General features: G+C 40.0%; 1 protein-coding gene across 6 annotated transcripts in view; it reads right to left on the bottom strand.

Annotated features, from left to right (window-relative positions):
- Brd8 (bromodomain containing 8) overlaps positions 1-19810 on the bottom strand; it is a 42400-nt gene that overhangs the window by 17845 nt on the left and 4745 nt on the right. For 2 of the 6 annotated variants that reach the window (XM_076856895.2, XM_076856896.2), the window contains exons 3-19: positions 11852-11921; positions 11132-11181; positions 10709-10831; positions 10097-10177; positions 9294-9358; positions 7616-7752; positions 6864-7082; positions 6347-6491; positions 5132-5341; positions 4467-4747; positions 3718-4170; positions 3323-3416; positions 3077-3123; positions 2008-2222; positions 1709-1801; positions 1479-1547; positions 775-952 (exon numbers count right to left, since the gene is read on the bottom strand). In XM_076856895.2, the coding sequence (XP_076713010.1) occupies positions 775-952; positions 1479-1547; positions 1709-1801; positions 2008-2222; positions 3077-3123; positions 3323-3416; positions 3718-4170; positions 4467-4747; positions 5132-5341; positions 6347-6491; positions 6864-7082; positions 7616-7752; positions 9294-9358; positions 10097-10177; positions 10709-10831; positions 11132-11181; positions 11852-11921 (2530 nt within the window). The remainder of the gene's footprint in view (positions 1-774; positions 953-1478; positions 1548-1708; positions 1802-2007; positions 2223-3076; positions 3124-3322; positions 3417-3717; positions 4171-4466; positions 4748-5131; positions 5342-6346; positions 6492-6863; positions 7083-7615; positions 7753-9293; positions 9359-10096; positions 10178-10708; positions 10832-11131; positions 11182-11851; positions 11922-19810) is intronic. The other 4 variants (XM_076856894.2, XM_076856898.2, XM_076856897.2 and 1 more) reach the window with 2 other exon arrangements.

Genomic DNA, 19810 nt, shown 5'->3' with positions numbered 1-19810 from the left:
GGATCAAACCAATGCCTCATGTGTGCTAGACAAGTGCTCTACCACTGAGCCACACAACCCTAGCCCAGCATATTACGTTTTTGTTTTTTTCCTCTTTAATATTTATTTTTTGAAGTCGGACACAATATCTTTATTTTATTTATGTGGTGCTGAGGATCGAACCCAGGGCCTTGCATGTGCTAGGCGAGCGCTCTACCACTAAGCCACAACCCAGCCCCACATTAGGTTTTAATTCTAGTTATAATAGGTATTCTAAAGAAATTGAAAATGTCAAAATGTCTTTTTTTGCTTTAATATACGTTTATAATAATAGGACCAAAATCTCTACCCTCAAGAACAGAACAAAAGAGCTCTAACCTCTAAGAACGAGAAAAAGAATAAATATAGGATGAACCAAGACCATTTGGCAATTCAAGTAATTTGGCATACATGCAAAGATACAACATTCCTTCAAGGTCAACTTCCCAAAGGATGCCTGGTTATGCAACTATAGGATAGAAGCAAGTTACCTGTGATAAAAAGGAACAGAGAAGAAACTCTTTTTGTTATGCACACATGCCAAGTAGTGATAGAAAGGAAGAATCTTCTAACTCCTTCCCCAAAGAGAGAAAATCAACACGAATTGCACAAGAACAAAAATGTTATATTCCTAACGTTGTTCCTTATGGCTATTTCAAGTAAAAGCTATGGCACCCTTCCCTGTCATCAATGTGAGTCCTTCCCTTCATCCTTTTCACTTCATCCTTGCTGAAACACAAAGGAGCCTCAAAGTACCTGGATTTGTTCCAAGACATCTCTTTGCATCTCTACTGCCATGTGATAGACATCATGATCTGAGCTGTTATACATTACAGCATTCTGAAACATGAGCATAATGTCACGCTGAAATTCAGCTGTGCTGCGGATCAGTCCATTTTCAATGTTTTTCTTAATAGTTGACAAATCCATAGGCCTAAAAAAAAAAGAGGTAAAATGGCAGTGGAGGTAGGAAGAAAACTTGCCTGGATTTCTGAAAACATTATTAAGATATACAACTTCTTACATATCTCAATTTCAGCCTCCAGGACTCTGTAATGCCAACCCCTCATCCCAAAACATAAACTTAGCTCCAAAAAGGTCAGTTTGTATAGTAAGCAGTGAGAAAGGTAATTAAAGGGGTTAATTTTTTAAAAAATATTTTTCAGCTATCAATGGACCTTTATTATCTATATTGGTGCTGAGAATAAAACCCGGTGTTCATACATACTAGGCAAGTGCTCTATCACTGAGCTACAACCTCAGCCTGTGAAGTGTGTATGTGGGTGTTAATTTTTTTAGACAATCAATGGTGATCCGGTCACTAGAATGGTTTTAGCATGTGGATACCCTTACATCAAAAATGCTAACTTTGAACTTATTATTATGTAAAACAAATACTCACTAAGTCTGGATGACTTTCAATTTAAGCAAGTCAGTATACTGGATGAACCATGGCTTACCTCTGTACAATGCTGTGGTAGCCAGGTGCTATGTCATCTGTAACAGGCTGCAGGAAGACATTGGCATACCTGTCCAAAAAGAATGAGGTGCAATACTGATTTATTTTCCGGAAGCATAGGAGAGGAAGCTTACTCTAAGTAATTGAAGGTAGTAAGGAGCAGACACCAGCAGTCCCACAGAAAACCACTCCAACAATGAGGAGCAAGAGAAACTAATAAGGCTCACTTACCTATGGTTAGCTGCAGCTCTCCATACAAGCATGATGGCTTTCTTCCAGATTTTCTGGGCCTGAATAGCTTCTTGATCTTCACTACAGACAGAGCTGAAACAGAGATACAGGAGTTCTAGCAGGCACAAGTTTAAAAAAAAAAGAAAGTCCTAATTATTTTTTTTGTCAACTATTTGTTCCAAGCCCAGAAAGGGAAGATGAGAAAGAAAGAATAAAGATTCTCTCTTCTCCTCCTTCTCATCTTTACTGTGTTGCCTCAAAAAAAAAAAAAAAAAAAAAAAAGAATTTCAGATACTTACAACTGTGAAGAAGCAGGGCTGCTGGGGATGGAGTCTGCCAGTGTATGTGACTGCAGGGTAGCATTGTGTATGCTAAAGCCATCATCACTCTCGCTTACAGGGGGTTCATTATCCATTTCTGACAAATAGCCTTCTCCTTGATCTTCTTCCTTAGGTTCCTCTAGACTGGCTGCTTCACTGACTCCATCCTCCTCCTCCTCCTCACCTGCGGCATCCTTAGACACAGTGTGCTCCAGTCAACATATGCAAACAAAGCTATCCAGCAAAGCATCATTAAACATGATCTGCCTTTTGAGTTAGATCAGTTCTAGAAATGGCCTGACACTGATTCTTGACTGAGCCCTCTATCACTTATACTACTATCTACTTATAGCCACTGGCTAAGTAATCTCAAACCTTGACTAAGAATAAAACCCAGGATCTAAAAAAAGCTACTTTCTTAAGACTAAGCTAAGAGGCATTCCTTCTTTCCCCTTGCTTTTAAGAGGAATTCTGACCCTGGGTACAAAGTTATCAAAAATAGTTTTATTTGGGGACTGGGGAGATAGCTCAGTGGTAAAGCACTTGCCTAGCATGCATGTGAGTCTGGGTTAGATCCCCATCACCACATTTAAAAATAAACAGAAATTAAAAAAAAAAAAAAAAGTTTTATTTCATGTCTCATCTGATGGAGTAAACTCACATCACATTAAGTCTCTGTTAACCACTGCTCTAAAAAAGAAAAATTTTCTATATATCTCACTGGATAATTAATAATCTGATTTCTTCTATGTTCTCCCTGGCTCTGATATCCCTATTCACTCTAAATCACTCTAGGTATATCAAAATTTATCTGTGCACTAAATGTAAAGAAAGGACTGTGTGATATTTACAAACTCTTTCAGATGGGAAGTGCATGTTGCTGTAGTACTCCCACTATGCCACACTGTCCACTGCAGCTTTTCCCCATGCAACTCCTTACCAGTCTCAGAGAATAAAGATGTGAGAGTACACCAAAATTTATTAAAAAGGTAGTGCTATAGGGAAATCTAATCACATGGCAAGAGGAATAAAGAAAAGTCTGAAATACCTTTATCTGGCCTCCAAAAATAGTCCCTGATTCTTCTTTCAATGAGTCTGCAGAGGAGAGAAAGACTACCTGAAGATTTTTCCACCTTAGCCTTCCCCTTCCTATGGACCATAATCCCCTGCAGCTTTCCTTTCCATTCCTACCTGTTCTATCTCCTCTACTTACCCACAACCCACAATCCCTCAGAAGACAGAGCAAATTATTTCAAGTTAGTTACAGAGTATAGATTTCCTGTCTTTTATTTACCTGACATTTCAAACTTGTGCTGAGTCTCTGCCTCTAAAGGATCTTCAATGGGATTTGAGCCATGTGATGGAGACAACATGCTTTCGGGGGATGCCTGAAGATCAAAAAAAGAACAAGTGTCTTAAGTACTGGTAAACTGCTACAGCTCACACAATCTTATTCTTCAATGATAATGAGACTATAGAAGAAATTTTAAGTCCTACTAATGTGATATGATTCTAATGGTCACCTTAACAGGAATAGGACAAGCATACTTAACACTGATCACAACTTATGGGCTACGGATACATGAAACACACCAAGACTCAGGAATTCAACAGGAAACCCATCACTTCTTACCTACAGTATTATAATTATAAACTTACATACTCCCAGCTCCTGATCTTACTATTTACCTCTGTCTTCACAGTTGCAAGTGGCATCTCATCGCCTTTCCCATTGGAACCATCTGCTTCAGGAATCTCTCCAGTTGCGGTACTTCTGGGTTCATCATCTAAGTCTTGACTCCTGAGTTCTGGTGGCTCCATACTTGTGGCTGAAACAACCCCTGCTACAATTTCAGCCCCTGAAATGCCTGGCTCTGGTTCTGCAGGTTCCATTTTAATGTCAACACCAGACTCCCTGAGGTCCACGAGTTCATGAATTCCCTTGTTTTCTGTTTCCTCAAAGTCCAATCTCTCTTGCTTGACTGTCATCTCTGGTGCAGGGAGAGGTACTGGCTTATCCCGTTCCTGCTGGATTGGGTGTTCCCAGGGGCCAGGAAGAGACTGGGGATCATCATTTTCTTCACAGAAGGACAGTGCTGCTTCCACAGCTGCCACATCTAGCACTTCAGGGTGATCATCTACCTGTCCCATAATATACAGATTGTTGAGGTCACAGAAAGAAGCCCATCCAAGTGTCTCAAATTTGCTAGCACTGAATGAAAATAAACCTGCCATTTCTCTCTCTTCCCCCATGTAGGGACAGACACCTGCCCTCTGCAAATCAATAATATAGGAATGGCTGGGGAAATGACTAATGCCAAATACCAAAGGCTTTCAGATTACAGAGATGAAGCACAACAGCTGTTTTACTATGAGAAAAAAAAGAAAGGCAGAGGAGAGAAGCTATGAGATTCTTTGGGACTTTGCTGAATGGTTACCTTGTCCTCAATTATGGCAATGATGTCTCCAACAGTCTCAAAGTCTAGCTCTTCACCTGTGTAAGACACAGCAATATCCATCTTCTCAGCCAGATCTAAATCTTCCTTTCCATCTATGCTGGGAGCCTTTGATCCTCCAGGGGCCTCTGCTACCCCTGATCGGAAACACTCTTCTTTGATAGAATTAATGATCATGGAGATTTCACTGCTATCCATGGAAACAGTCACAGTGTGTGGATCCCCCACAGCTTCCATGGGAACACAGGTGTCAGACTGACTCACTAAACAAAAAGGGAAAAGTATCTCAGCTTATTGGATACCAAGTGACCACCTGAAAAATCACACTAGAGTTATAGACAGATGTCAAGTACACTTAAAGTCAGAAACATATATGCCTATGTTTTTTTTTTTCTCCCCCATTTACTTAAAAAATAAGGTGAGAACACATTCTCAAGCCTGCTTTTATTTGTACACTTAACCATTTTCCCCCAACAAATACCCACCCTTTTCACATCTTTGTTTTTCTAAGGATAAAGATGGCACATGTCTATGGAAAACAGAAGCATCTAAATTAGAGTTAATGTTCTTGGTTATCTCTCCTTAACTGAAGTTCAAAATGAAATTTTGGTCCTAGTGGCTGCTCAGGGCGTGGGTCAAGGACGCACCTGGAGCTACACTTTCAGGAGTGGAGACAGCCGGAGCAGAGGATGGTGCTGGCAGCGCAGGCATCATGACAATGGTAGCCTGGGACACAGACTCTACAGGGGGTGGCACAAGTTTAACTGGAGGTTCACTGGCAACAGTAGTGAAGGAAGCAAGAGGTGTGGTGAACTGTGTAGGACCAGCTTCTAAAAGCCGGGAAAGAGTGGGAGCACCTAACAAAGAGGTATACAAAATGAGGTAAGAAGAAAGCACACCAACAAGAAGCAATAGCCACTCTAAGATTTAACCAAGAAAAAATTTATGGTCTCAAAGAATGAAAGCAACTCCTATGTTGAGCTATAGTTTTATTTTCTCTAACCTTACTTTTTTCCAAGTTAGGAATGAACCAAAATTCTAAATTAGGAATGAACCAAAATTCTAAATTAGGAATAAACCAAAGTACTAGAATACACAACATAAGAAAAATGGGTAGTACCTTTCCTCAGAGGAAAATTAAATAATCACCAAGAATAAAAAAACTGGTCTGAATAAATATCATTTTTGTTGAGATTCAACATGCTATACACTACCCAACTTCAACATGATTCAAATACCAATATCTAATGTTTATAAGGTATTTTGTAAAGCATTTTTTTGCTTTATTTTATCTCATTTAATTCTCACTATATCAATGAATAGCATATACATCACAATTAATAAAACAGATGACTTAACTATTGAGGCTCAATTTTCTATCAGATTACAAACCCAATGTGTAGCAGGCCTGAGATTTAAGCCAAATCTCTTTCCCATATTCTATTATCTCAGGTATCTCCAGCACCTTTACACAATTTTACAAGCCACAGAGAAGCAGCTTCACTATTAACTTCATGTTCCTCTCATCAATAGCTATGCTGTAGTTAATCAGGGATGTCAACAATTTGAAGATGGAATGGATTAATAATTTCAAGCCACTGTTTGTTCTTTTAAGTTGTCAATGGACCTTTATTTTTTTTTTTTGTTTATATGCAGTGCTGAGAATCAAACCCAGTGCCTCACACATGCTAGGTAAGCACTCTACCACTGAGCTAAAACCCCAGCCCTTCAAGCACTATGTGTTTTAACAGCTAAAGCAGCTCCAAAACAAAGTTAGAAAAAAAAAAGTAGTTATGGATTAACAATTCCTTAATAATAATGAAACCATCTCTGAAGTAGACAAAGGAAGAGTGATGACTTACCTGAAGCAGCAGGGGAAGCTGCAACAGTATTGGGTGTTTGCTGTATCTCCCCACCATGTATCATGGGAAGGACCCCGCCTACCTCCAGGAGGACACCTGTACTGTTCAGATGGCCAGAAGTAACAGCCATTTCACTCTCACTGACCTACCAGGGAAGAATAGAGGTGAAGGCTACACTCAAGCTTTCCTTTACTACTACTTCCCCCCAAAACTCTGTCAACCAAACTTCTTGAAAACTAAAACTTACTATCCACAGAGAGTAATTCAAACCCAAGGGAAACTCTAATGTTCAGAACTTATTTGTCAAGAGTTCTTTGGGAAGAAAACCAAAATAATTGTGGCTCAGATACCTCAGGACCCAAGGATACTATCAACTTATTGTTTTAAATTAACATTTAACTAAGACATCTCTTCCTCCTTTGAACTTTTTTGTCCATGTCACATTTTAGGTCCCAGGCACTCCCTTCCAAGTACTAAAATCACCACAGCTCTCAAACACCCACAGAAGTCTCCATACCAGTCTGGGGCTAGTAGGCAGGAGGCTGCCCTTCTTCAAGAGCTCTGACAGCAGAGGGGAGGGGGGTGGAGTTGCTTTCTGTCCAAGCATCTTTTTCTGGGGTGAATCATCTGTTACTGGGGTCATGGGGGCTTCTAAGGGTGCAGAGCCTGGAGGAAGGGTGTCAGGAATCCCAGGAAACGAGGTGACTGGGGTATTCGGCAAAGTCCCAGGGGTTACCTAAGAGACAACAGAGAACCTTTATCTGACTTCTCAAACTATGGAAGGCTCCCTACTAATCTGGATGGGTTAGTGTGTCTATTGTTTTATTAGTTCTGAGTGGAAATGCCCAGAACCCTCTACCCCCTAATCTTAGCTATACTTTTCTTCCCCATGTTATTTTCTCTTCTACTGACTCAAACCCATAAAGACCCAACCATTCCATCCAATCTGCCATTTACAAACTCCTCACCTCCTACCAGTATTATATTTACAAGGAATTGTCTCTTATTTCAGCAGGAATTTCATAGGACTAAGATACACAGCAAAGAATTCCTGAATGCAGTCTTTTCCCTATCTCTCAAAAAGGTCAAAAGCCTCAGTGCTTTTAGGTCCATCCTTATCTTAGAGCATAGAACACGGTAAATTATAGTCTTTAGTGTTCAGACCAAGAAGTTGCTCCTAGGTCAAAAGTGGTTTCCTCATCACTCAGCTCTCTGCTGCCTTATTGCACCCTTCACTGATCAATTCCAATGGATGGAAATAACACTCACCCCAGAGGTGGCCTCTTCCATAGTGGTTGAAGTCAAGTCCCCAAGTGGATAATCACCTCCTGGGGAGGCTGAATCTATAGGAGAGCGGACCATCACAGTGGGTAACCTCCGAGGGGGTGTTTTCACTGCTTGACGAGCTAGAACATTAAAACAAAGTCCAAATCTTCAGTACTAAATAAGTGAAGTTAGACACTACTCCACTGATGTACAACAAAGGTCAAATAGGAATGCTGCATTATTAAATTATGAATGTGGATTAAAAACTTACTTTAACACTAGAGAGGAGTAATTTTTTAGCCTAATTTTTCCTAACTGCAATTCTTACACTAAGTAAACTCTTTACTATTTAAGTTTCCAAGGAGTGGGAAAACAACATCTTCTTTAGTAACTTATAAAGACTCTGCTTTTAATTTTTGATGCCAGGGACCAAACCCAGGGCATGGTACATGCAAGGCACTGTCACAGAGCTACGTCACCAGTTCAAGATTCTGCTTTTAAAAAAAGGGAAAGGCCAGACACAGTGGTACTCAACTATAATCTCAGTGATTTAGGAGGCTGAGGCAGGAGGATCACAAGTTTGAGATCAGCCTAGGTAATTTAGTGAGGCCCTGTATCAAAATGAAAAAAGGGCTGGGGATGTAGTTCAGTAGTGAAGTGACTCTTTGTTCAAATTCCTAGTGCTGCATAAATAAATAAACACATAAATAACTAGAGGGAAAGACATTCCCAGAATTGCAAATGCTTAAATTGTTTCTCTCATTGTCTAATAACTAAATTATTCTCAATCTTTTCACGGGCCTTGTATTTCTAAAACCTCAATTATGTTCAATATATTGTTAAAAAGACTTTATGTCCTAAAAGTAAATTTGAGACATGGGGACATCTGAGCAGAGCTCATTTTCTTGTTTCTTCCTGGACATGAAGAATTATTTTTATTCTGGTAACATGAATCTTTTGTTATGGCAGTGCTAAGGACTGAACCCAGGACTTCATATGCTAAGCAAGCACTGTACCACTGAGGTACATCCTCAGCCCAGGAGTCATGTTTTGTGAGTCTCTTGTGCATATGAATGTAATAATAAATTGGTATGGTTTTCCTCTTATTAATCTATGTATGTCAGTTTGACCCACAGACTCAAATTATTGAAACTTCAGAGAGGGAAAATTTTGGCAAGCCAGCCAGGATACCAAAACATTCTGCTTCCTCCAGAGGTTACACCTAAGATTTTATGGGACATGACGAAAATGATAATAATAAGGTATATAGAAAGGATGGGAAAAATTCAGAAAAGTACATGTTTCTGATTTTCCAGTGTAATGGAAATGCAGCTTATTAAAAGTCTATTAGTTTGCACCATATGGATGCCTAACCTTGATGGGAGCACACCTGTAACACTAAATCCTGAATGACACAGAACTAAACTGACCTACTCCCAGGACTTAAGAGATTGACTCAATAAAATATGGAACATGCACAAGACCCTGGGTTCAGTCCCTAGCACTAGCACCAACCCCACCCAAACCCCCAAAAGGGTACAATGTAAAAAAGAGAGAGAGAGAAAGAAGATGGCAAGAGAGAAATATGCATGTAAATTTGAACTACTAAATTTACAAAGTAGTCTATCATAGCATGCAGCGTATAATTAACCGTTAAGCAGAAGCACTAAGTTCAGCTTACCCTGGTATGCAGCATCTGTAGCCTTTCTCTTCACCTCAGCCTCCTCTTCCTCTAATTTTTTTTTCCTAAAGAGGGAATTAAGGGTTAGATGGTAGCCATATATCTAGTTCCTTCCCATAGTTCATTGAGCCCTCATGGAGAATTAATTAATTAATTTATTCATTCATTCATTTATTTACCTTTATCTTATTTGTTTTTATTTTTATGTGGTGCCAGGAATCAAACCCACTGCCTTGCACATGCTAGGCAAGCACTCTACCACTGAGCCACAATCCCAGCCCTTTTTATCCCCCCACCACCACCTGCCCTTTCTTTTTTTTTAAAGAGAGAGAGAGAGAGAGAGAGAGAGAGGGAGGAAAGAGAGAGATAATTTTTTAATATTTATTTTTCAGTTCTCAGCGGACACAACATCTTTGTTTATATGTGGTGCTGAGGATCCAACCCGGGCCTCACACATGCCAGGTGAGTGCGCTACCGCTTGAGCCACATCCCCAGCCCACATCCGCCCTTTCTGAAAGCAGGGAGTCTAATCATCAAAACAGGGAATTGGGGTATACTAACTCTCAGTTCTTCACCCAGGCAAAACAGAGACCTTTTAAGTTAGAATTAATATGTTCTCATATTGAAATATTCTATAACCCTCTAAGGCCTCATTCCCCACTCCCACACACCAAACCAGTGCTATTCCTTTCCTAGAATCTGTCTCAAGTCAAAAGGGATGGCAGGAGGAGGAAAGAAGATAGATTACTTGGGAAGGAAAGAGGTGAGACAGAAAGGAGCACAGATGGAAGATTATAACCCACATGGCAATGTCATTGCAAAGCTCATCCAGTCTGCTGTCCATGTGCCCTGCTTGAATTAGTTCTGCATCTCTTTTCAGCCGTCTATAGGAAGAAAAAGCAGACAGAATGATAATCTTTTTGAAACAAGGTTTTGCTATGTTGCCCAGGTTGGTCCCAAACTTGTGGGCTTAAGTGATTGTTCCACCTCAATCTTCAAATTGACAACTGGTATTTTATTTATTTTATTTTAGTTTTAGTTTTGGTATTAGGGATTGAACCCAGAGGTGTTTTACCAATAAGCCAATTCTCCAGCCCTTTTTTAAATTTTCACACAGAGTCTAAATTGCTTAGATTGGCTTTGAACGAGCAATTCTCCTGCCTGCCTCCTAAATTGCTGGGATTATAGGAATGCACCACCACACCTAGCTCAACTGTTTTTTATGGTGCTAGTGATTTAACCCAGGACCTAGGAAAGCACTCTACAACTGAGCTATATTCCCAGTCCATTCTGGTAGCTTTTAAAAATATAATGGTTTTTAAAAATAATCGATTTTAAAAATTCTGACCAGTATAAGAAATTAGTCCCCTTTGTCTTTCCAAACCATTTAATATGTGCTCTGATGAGTTGAGTACCTATATCTCTCCTGGGTTTCCTTTATCACTTTTTTCAGTTCCTCCACTCTTTCAGCAGTCAGTTTCCGAACAATCACATCTTCCACAGTTTCTACTACTTCTCCCTTTTCACCTCTTTTGCGTCTGTGAGGGGAAAAATTCATATCTTATTAAGAGGACATTTGTTTCCACTCCCACTTGCTTTCTTCAAGACTTCTCTACTACTTAATAATAAATTTATTTTTTAGTTTTAGGTGAACACAATATGTGGTACTGAGGATCAAATCCAGTGCCTCACTCATGCTAGGCAAGCACTCTACCACTGAGCCATAACCCCATCCCTCTGCAATACTTTTATCATCCCAAAATAGGTATAAACTAGATTTCCACAGTAAACACTTGCCACTAAAGGGATCTGCCTAAAATATCTGGCTTTATACTCACTTTGGGGTCTCAGTAGTTTCTAGGAGCTCTGAGTACTGAGAAGCACAATGCTATGGAAAAAAGTAAAAATGTGATGAGCAATCCTGGAAACGAATAAGCTTTTCAAGTTTCAACAAATTTAAGCAAAGTTTAGAAAAGAGAGCTATGTTTAAGATGTATGTGGTTTCTTTTGCATACATCACAGGACCCAGCAGTGCGTACAGTTTATAGGACAAATTACTTTGCAATCCAATCAGTTCAAAATAATTAATACCAGGAAAGAAAAAGAAGTCTTCTGTCCTCAGGTGTCTTGGGGAAAGCCAACCCACTAGCCAATATTTATAATAACACCTACAGAGTAATTACCATATGCAAAGTATTCTACTAAAGTGTTTTACATGTATCAGCTCAATTACTTTACAACATTACCGAAGCAATTTTTATGTCTATTTCATAAACAAGAGAACTGAGGATCATGGTCTAAAGTTTTTAAATGGAATCATACAGAACCCAAATCTGTCTAACACCCAAAATTGGGCTCTTAACTGTTATACAACACTGACAAGAAGATTTTATAAGAATGAGCATACACAGATTAGAAAAGTGGGAGGAAAAAAAAAGCATTTTCAACTATTTTCTCATTTCATGGTATAAAAGCTTTGTAATTACAAGGCAGAACTTGGTAGAGAGCCCTACTTTAAATCCCAATGACTATAATAAAGCACCTATTTAGTAACTTACTTTTTGAGAGAACCAGTCTGGAGGGCGGCCAGGTTCTGCAAAGGGCTTGATGGCTCTGCTAACTGATACCCTATGAAGTAAGAGAAGTCTCATTACACACCAAACAGAAAAAAAAAGAAAAAAAAAACGGGAGAGGTAGTTGGTTGAGTTCAAGGTTTGCAGTTTCAAAATTTAGAATAAAAACCGCCAAATGGGAAGTATTCTGGAATATCTTTTTTTTTTTAATTAGTATTATTGAACCCAGGATTCTACTACAGAGCTATATACCCCCAGTCACAGAATATCTGACTATGAAAAATGACACAACTACCTAAAAAAAACTTAGAGAGGGGCTGGGGATGTGGTCAAGTGACAGCGCACTCGCCTGGAATGCGTGTGGCCCGGGTTAGATCCTCAGCACCACATACAAACAAAGATATTGTGTCTGCTGAAAACTAAAAATAAATAAATATTAAAATTCTCTCTCTCTAAAAAAAAAAAAAAAGAGACTATAAAGTCTGCTCAAGTCTGAAGCTCAGCAGAATCTCAAATAGAATCAAATTGTGACCTTTAAAAAAAAAAATTTAGAGAAATGGACCTGGTGGCATATGCTTATAATTCCAGTCACTCAAGAGATCAAGGCAGGAGAATCACAAATTCAAAGCTGGTCTGGACAACTCCGCAGGACCCTGTCTCCAAGTAAAAATAAAAGGGGTGTAGCTCAGCAAAAGACAGCTTGCCTAGCATGTTCAAGGTCCTGGGTTTAATCCTCATTATCTCCCAACCCCTTGAAAAAAATAAAACCATTTAAAGACAGTCATTGCTTCTGAGCATGGCGGCGCATGCCTGTAATAATCATAGTGACTTGGGAGGCTGAGGCAGGAGGACTGCAAGTTCAAAGTTAGCCTCAGCAGCTCAGCAAGGCCCTAAGCAACTTTGTGTGATCCTGTCTCAAAAAATAAAAATAGGGCTGGGGTGTGACCCAGTGGTATACCCCTGGGTTCAATCCCTTGTACCAAAAAAAAAAAAAAAAAAAAAAGTCATTGCTGAACCATTTTCCTGGGTGATATACTATTTACTAGATGAAGTAAAGATACTAAAAATTTTTTTCACTTGGAAAAACATTTTTATGTTGATTTGGTTGTTTGGTTCTTTTAAAAGAGAACTGCCTTGGATTGGGGATATAGTTCAAGTAGTAACACACTTCCCTAGAACACAAGAGTCCAATCCCTAGGACCATAAATAAAGACTCTCCATCACGGCCTCCTCAACAAAACAAAGCCAACCAAGTTTCCAAAATGATGGATGTATAAACACAAAAAAAGAAAACAAGCAAAAATGAAAATAGAGTGAAATAGGATCAACAAAGGGTGTAAAAGGACTGTACTATATATTATTCTCTACCCTTCTCTATGAGTTTAAAAAACTTCACAATCTTAAAAAAGTCTTTTTCTTTTTTTTTAATTTTAATATTTATTTTTTAGTATTCGGCGGACACAACATCTCTGTTTGTATGTGGTGCTGAGGATCGAACCCGGGCCGCATGCATGGCAGGCGAGCGCGATACCGCTTGAGCCACATCCCCAGCCCTTAAAAAAAAGTCTTTATTTACTTAGTTTTAAAAATATATATATATATTTTTTGTAGATGGACACAATACCTTTACTTGTTTATTTTTATATGGTGCTGGGAATCAAACCCAGTGCCTCAAACATGCTAGGCAAGAGTTCTACCACTAAGCCACAACTCCAGCCCACTATTTACTTTATTTTTGGTGCTTATTTTGTGGTACTGGAGATTGAATTAAAGTCCAAAAGCATACTAAGCACATATTCTGCCTGTGAGCTACATTCCCAGCTGCAGAAAAAAGTTTTTTTTTTTTGTTTTGTTTTTTTAAAGAGAGAGCGAGAGAGAGAGAGAATTTTTTAATATTTATATTTTAGTTTTCGGCGGACACAACATCTTTGTTTGTATGTGGTGCTGAGGATCGAACCCGGGCCGCACGCATGCCAGGCGAGCGCGCTACCGCTTGAGCCACATCCCCAGCTCCCAGAAAAAAGTTTTTAAATTTTGTGTTGGCATAATGGTTATATGACGACCTATCAGGAAAAAGTTTAAGCCAAGCACAGTGGCACACTTTTGTAATCCTAGCTACTCTTGCTAGTTAAGGCAGGAGGATCACAAGTGTGAAACTAGCCTGAGTAGCTTAATGAGACCCTATCTCAAAATAAAAAATAAAAAGGGCTGGGAAATTTAGTTCAGTGGTAAAGTACCCACGGGTTCAATACCCAGTACCAAAGGCAAAAAAAAAAAAAAAAAAAAAAAGAAAGTTTTGAAAGGGTAAAGTTTCTAAGCTGCTTCTAAACTGCAAAGCCCGAGTTAAAATGTAAAAGACTGGGCATTGTATTGTTAAGTTCCTCTGCTACACCCAGAACCTGAAATTCCTGAGACAGTTAAGACAAGGCCCTACTGGCCATTAAGTTGATTAATAGCCTAGGGCCCCTGCGATCTTGCACGTAGGCATGGCAGGGCCTGAACCAATCAGTTTGACTGTGTACCCCGCTTTGGAACTGACCTATCACCCTCGCCTGACCTGTACCTGCCAATGAATGTGCTAATCAGGTTTAGGAATTGTTGTTTGACTTTCCCGAGGTGTATGATGATTTGTTAAAGGAGACTGTGATGTATGTAAAGTCCCCGCCCTCCCCAAGAAGTGTACTTAAGCAGTGCTCAGCCCCTGCTCTGGGCTCTTGGCTTCTCTCCCTTCTTGAGTGGGCCGGGAGCCCCAGCGCATTGGAATGGATCCCCAATAAACCCCCTCCTGCTTATTGCATAAAGTCAGTCTCTTGGTGGTCTCTTCCTCCGACGCTTCGCCAGACCCTTACAGTTTGATCGAGACCTCATATCTCATAAGCAGAAAAACTCCCAAGTAGATCCAAGATTTTAATCATGCAAGAACTAGAAGAACATAATTTCTTTATAGTCTCACAAAGAAGACCTTTCTAATCATGATGCAAAAGCGGAGAACCATAAAAGAAAAATCTTCATACACTATATTTTAAAAGTCTTAGCTGAGGGCTGGGGATGTGGCTCAAGTGGTAGCGCGCTCGCCTGGCATGCGTGCGGCCTGGGTTTGATTCTCAGCACCACGTACAAACAAAGATGTTGTGTCCGCTGATAACTAAAAAATAAATATTAAAAAATTCTCTCTCTCTCTCTCTCCTCTCTCACTCTCTCTTTAAAAAAAAAAAGTCTTAGCTGAGTAAGGTGGTGTATGCTACTCAGGAGGCTGAGGCAGGTGGATTGCAAGCTGGAGGCCAGCCTGGGAAACTTAACAAGACTCTGTCTCAAAAAAGAAAACACCAAAAGGTATGGGGGGGGGGGGAAACAAGGTAAAAATAGTAAAATAAGTTAATTGGTATGATAGCAAAAATAGAAAAAAATGTATCTCATTGATCAGGCAAATAGCTTACTGCTGAGAGCCACAGCCCGGCATTTTTGCCAAAAGGGAGTGGTTGAGAGGTGACCAGAGAGCCATTGAGAGGATGATGGTTATGTTAAGCTGTGTATTCAATTGTATATTAGACCCCTGCTGTCCCGCTACTTTGGAGTTCTCATTGGTAGGGGAAGTTCTGGAGGAGGGATTTCTGATTGGTGGTGTTTGGAAGGGCCACGTGGGTGGCCTGGGTGGCCCTGAGGGAGTTCGGGTAATAAAACCTACAAGTGCCTCAAGGAGGCTCGGGTTATTTTGTGCCCAGCCATGAGGCGGACACCTCTCAACCACTCCCTTCTGGCAAAAATGCCATGCATCATCCAACTAGGCTGTGGCTCTCAGCAGCTTATCTCCCTAATTTAGATGGAACCCTCCCCGTTCCCCAATTAAAGGCAGTACTACTAATAAAAAAAGACAACTGGGAAAATGATTTGCAGTAAAGGAAATGCAAGTGACTTTTTAACATATAAAGGCACTTAATTTCACACCTAAGATAAATGCAAATCAAAAATATGACATTCACAAGAAACTGACACTGATAGATGAAAGACAATAATGCAAACACTGATAACATGCACTACACTTTGATTTATAAAAAGTCATAAACATAGTGTTCCTGTACTATTTTTCTTTTTAAAGTATTTTTTAGCTGTCAATGGACCTTTATTTTATTTATTTATATGTGGTGCTGAAGATCAAACCCAGTGACTCACACATACTAAGCAAGTGCTTTACCACTGAGACACAACCCCAGCCTCTATACTATTTTTCTTACAAAAATATGAGGAAATATACAAATTGGATTTTATTTCAAAACCAGTTTGTTTCTGTGGCAATAGGGAGTGAACTGAGGGCCTTGTACGTGCTAGATAAGTGCTCTTCTACAGAACAACATTCCTAGCCCTATTTTATTTATTTATTTGGTACTAGGGATTGAATCCAGGGGCGCTCAATCACTGAGCTACATCCCCAACCCTTTTTAAAATTCTTTTAAGACAAGGTCTTGCTAAGTTGTTTAGGACCTTGCTAAATTGTTGAGGTTGGCTTTGGACTTGAAATCCTCCTGCCTCAATCTCCCAGGCTGCTGGGATTACAGGCTGCCTGGTTCACGTAGTTATTTTTGAAGTGAGAACATATGTACTCTTAGCATTTCTTGAGAATACAATATTGTTAATAAATATAAGCAGCACGTGACTGCTTCTGAGATGTGGCCCACATTCTCCCTTGAATGTATATTCCTTGCTTTACCCAAAGGTTCTTTAGAGATTGGCCCTCATCAACCCTGAAGGGGTCCCAAGTTTGGATGGTAGAAGTGGAGAATCATATGGAAACTTGGGGATACACAAAAAGAAAGATAAACTTTGAGCCTTAAAAGAGTAGCCCATGAGCCACCGGAATGCAATAAATGCCCATAAATCTTTGAAATGCAAAACATATTCCAGAGCAGCCCCACCCATACTCTTGACCCCTTCCTGCAAAAAAGTAATATAAGGTTAATGTGCAAGCGCTGGAAAAACTGACACCAAATTGGTGCAATTCTACCCCAACTCTAACTCTAGTCCAGACCCTAGCAACTGCAACTGTCCCTCTATAAATATTAATACCCATCAACTGGCTACTATTTCTTCCTGAGGAGATGGCCCACACTGTTTCTTGAATATGCCTCTATTTTCCAAAATAAACCTGTCTATGCCTCTAGTAGTGGTGGTGGTGGAGGACTATAGTCACTATACTCTACAACAGATCAGAACTTATTCCTTGAATATAACTCAAAATTTGTATCCTTTGACCGACTCTCTAAACTCACTCCACCTAACCATACCCTCAACCACTCCAGCCACCAGTAACCACCATCTCTAATTCTGAGATAACCCTTCTTAGATTCCACATGAGTAAGATCATGCAGTATTTGTCTCTGGGCCTGACTTTTTTGACTTAACATGATGTCTTCCTGGTTTATCCATGTTGTCACAAATGTTAGGGTTCCCTTCTTTCTTTTTTTTATAACAATGATATTCCTTTGCATATTTATACACCACAATTTTCTTCACCTGTTCACCACTAATGAACACTGTTCAAAATTATCTTGATTGTGAAGAGTTTCACAGATGTATCCATATGTTATAAATACCATGGGCTTATACTTCAAGTACGTGTAATTTACCACAAATCAATTACACCATTAAAAATTTGCTCAGTAGGCATGGTGGCACATACCTGTAAACACAGCTACTCCGGGGCTGAGGTAGGAATCAAATTATAAGTTTGAAGCTTGTCTGGGCAACTTAGCAAGACCCTGTCTCAAAACAAACAAACCCACAAACAAACAAAACCTTATAATGTAGTTTAGTGTAAAGTGTTTGCTTTGCACATGACACACCCTGGATTCTATTCCCAGTAATGCAAAACAAAAACACCACACCAAGAAGAAAAGTTAAAAGATGGGGGAAGCTGTGCATGTGCATCAGTGGTAAAACACCTGTTTACTATGTGCAGAGGCTCTAGGTTCAATACCTATCACTGCTCCCCCCCCCCAAAAATATTAATCCAACTGAACATTAATTCTTTCCTCTTGGGTACTAGGAACTGAACTCAAGGTCTGTCTCTATTGTATTCTACCACAGAGCTACACGCCCTGTCCCCCTACCACTGAGCTATACCCCTAACATCAATTCAATTGAAATCCTGGCAAGAACGAGGAGGGAAAAAAAAAAAAAAAGACACAATCCCAGCATCACACACAAAAGACATAAGGTGGTCTTCAACAAGATGAAGGAAGAGAGGTACCATTTTAGCAACTCTGAGTAAGAATAGTCAGTACAAAAAGGAAACTGTTTTAGAAAGAGAAGAATTCTGAGAATAAAGAAGTGAAGGGAAACCTGAATAGCACACAAAACTGGAGAGGCAGAAAAGCAGAAAGCAATTTCCAACTTCAACCCACGCCCCTAACTGGGGAAATGAACCCAACTCTGCAAGCTAAGGTAAGCCAAAGAGTGCAGATAACTCTGAAGAAAACAGTGGGAGAAACCCATCCTTTTTGTTTGTTTGGTACCAGGGACTGAACCCAGGGGCACTTAACTTAGCCACATTCCCAGTCCTTTTTTTTTTAATTTTGAGATGGGGTCTAAGTTGTTTAGGGCCTCACTAAGCTGAGAATGGCTTTGAACTTGCAATCCTCTTGCCTCCACCACCTGAACCATCAGGATTAAAGACATGCGCTATCATACTCAGCAAAGCCCAGTTTTTGCAAGCTTTAAATCCAGTTTGAGATTTGGTCTGAAAGTGATTACTCCTGCACAACACAATAACTTTACAAGGATTCTACTGTTAAGGACTAACCTGCTCTGGGGATCAGAAAACATGCATCACTATTTGGGCCCAACACAACTCGGTGGGAAATAGCCAGGAGACATTCATGGAAAGGGAGTGTCTGTCACAAACCCGACTGAGCAATAGGGATCATGGTGAGGGGACCAAAGGGCTAATCATCTCATGGTCCTGCTCTCTAGGACAAGGAGAGAGACCAATCCCATGTGGTTTTGCACAGCATCCATGTTTGAAAGCTCTAAGACTGAGAATAAAATTGCTTGGTACTCAAAACTAGCACCCCCATCTCCAGCACACAATTCAGAGGTTTGATTGCTTCCTCCAACTCTCTGAGGCATTGGGGAATACAACAAGGTGTGGATGTCTGCCCTGCCCTGTGGTGCACAGACTGAGAGACTCAGGAGTGAGTATATATCCACCCTGCTAGTTCACAAAATGTCAAAGCTTGGTTGGTGAGGTTGGCTCTTTCTCCACAACCCTGGGTGCAAATAGAAAAAGCCTTTGGAGTAAATACAAAGAATATAGTGCTGTCTTGGTCAACAATCCCTTAACCTGTCTACTGGGAAACACCAAACAGGATGCAGCCTGCATTATGTCCCAACCCATATGGTAGGAACATGAAAGAGAACCAATTTCTGCAGCAAGCCCCCACACCTCCCTGATACCTGGTAGATGATAATATTATAAAGCCTGGAAAGAAGTATCTTATCTCCCCCTCTTTTATTGCTCATTTTTTTCCTTTAATTGGTCAATTAAGTCCAGTTAATTGGGACAGAACTATGGTCTATGTACTGTTCCTCCAATTTCCTAAATTGAGACATTTAAGGCAGATAGTTACACCTCATTTATTCCTTTTTCAAATTAAACTTGCCTGCCTGCCTGCCTCCCTCCCTTTCTTTCCTTGGTGCTTGAGATAAAGTCCAAGGGGATTTTACCACTGAGCTACCATCTTTAGCCCTTTTTGACACATGGCTGGGGATGAAACTCAGTGGTAGACTGCTTACTTAGCATGCACGAGGCCCTGAGTTCAATCCCCAGAAATGCAATTAAACAAACAAGAAAAAAAAATGATACAGAGAAACACAAGATGATGACAGTTCTGAACTATGGCCAAGATTACAGAGCAACTACATGCAACTGGACTATCTAGCAAAAAGCAG

The sequence above is a fragment of the Callospermophilus lateralis genome, chromosome 5 (genome assembly GCF_048772815.1).
Source record: "Callospermophilus lateralis isolate mCalLat2 chromosome 5, mCalLat2.hap1, whole genome shotgun sequence".
Lineage (NCBI taxonomy): Eukaryota > Metazoa > Chordata > Mammalia > Rodentia > Sciuridae > Callospermophilus > Callospermophilus lateralis.
The sequence above is the reverse complement of the archived record's forward strand: the minus strand, read 5'-3'. Positions and strand labels throughout refer to the sequence as shown.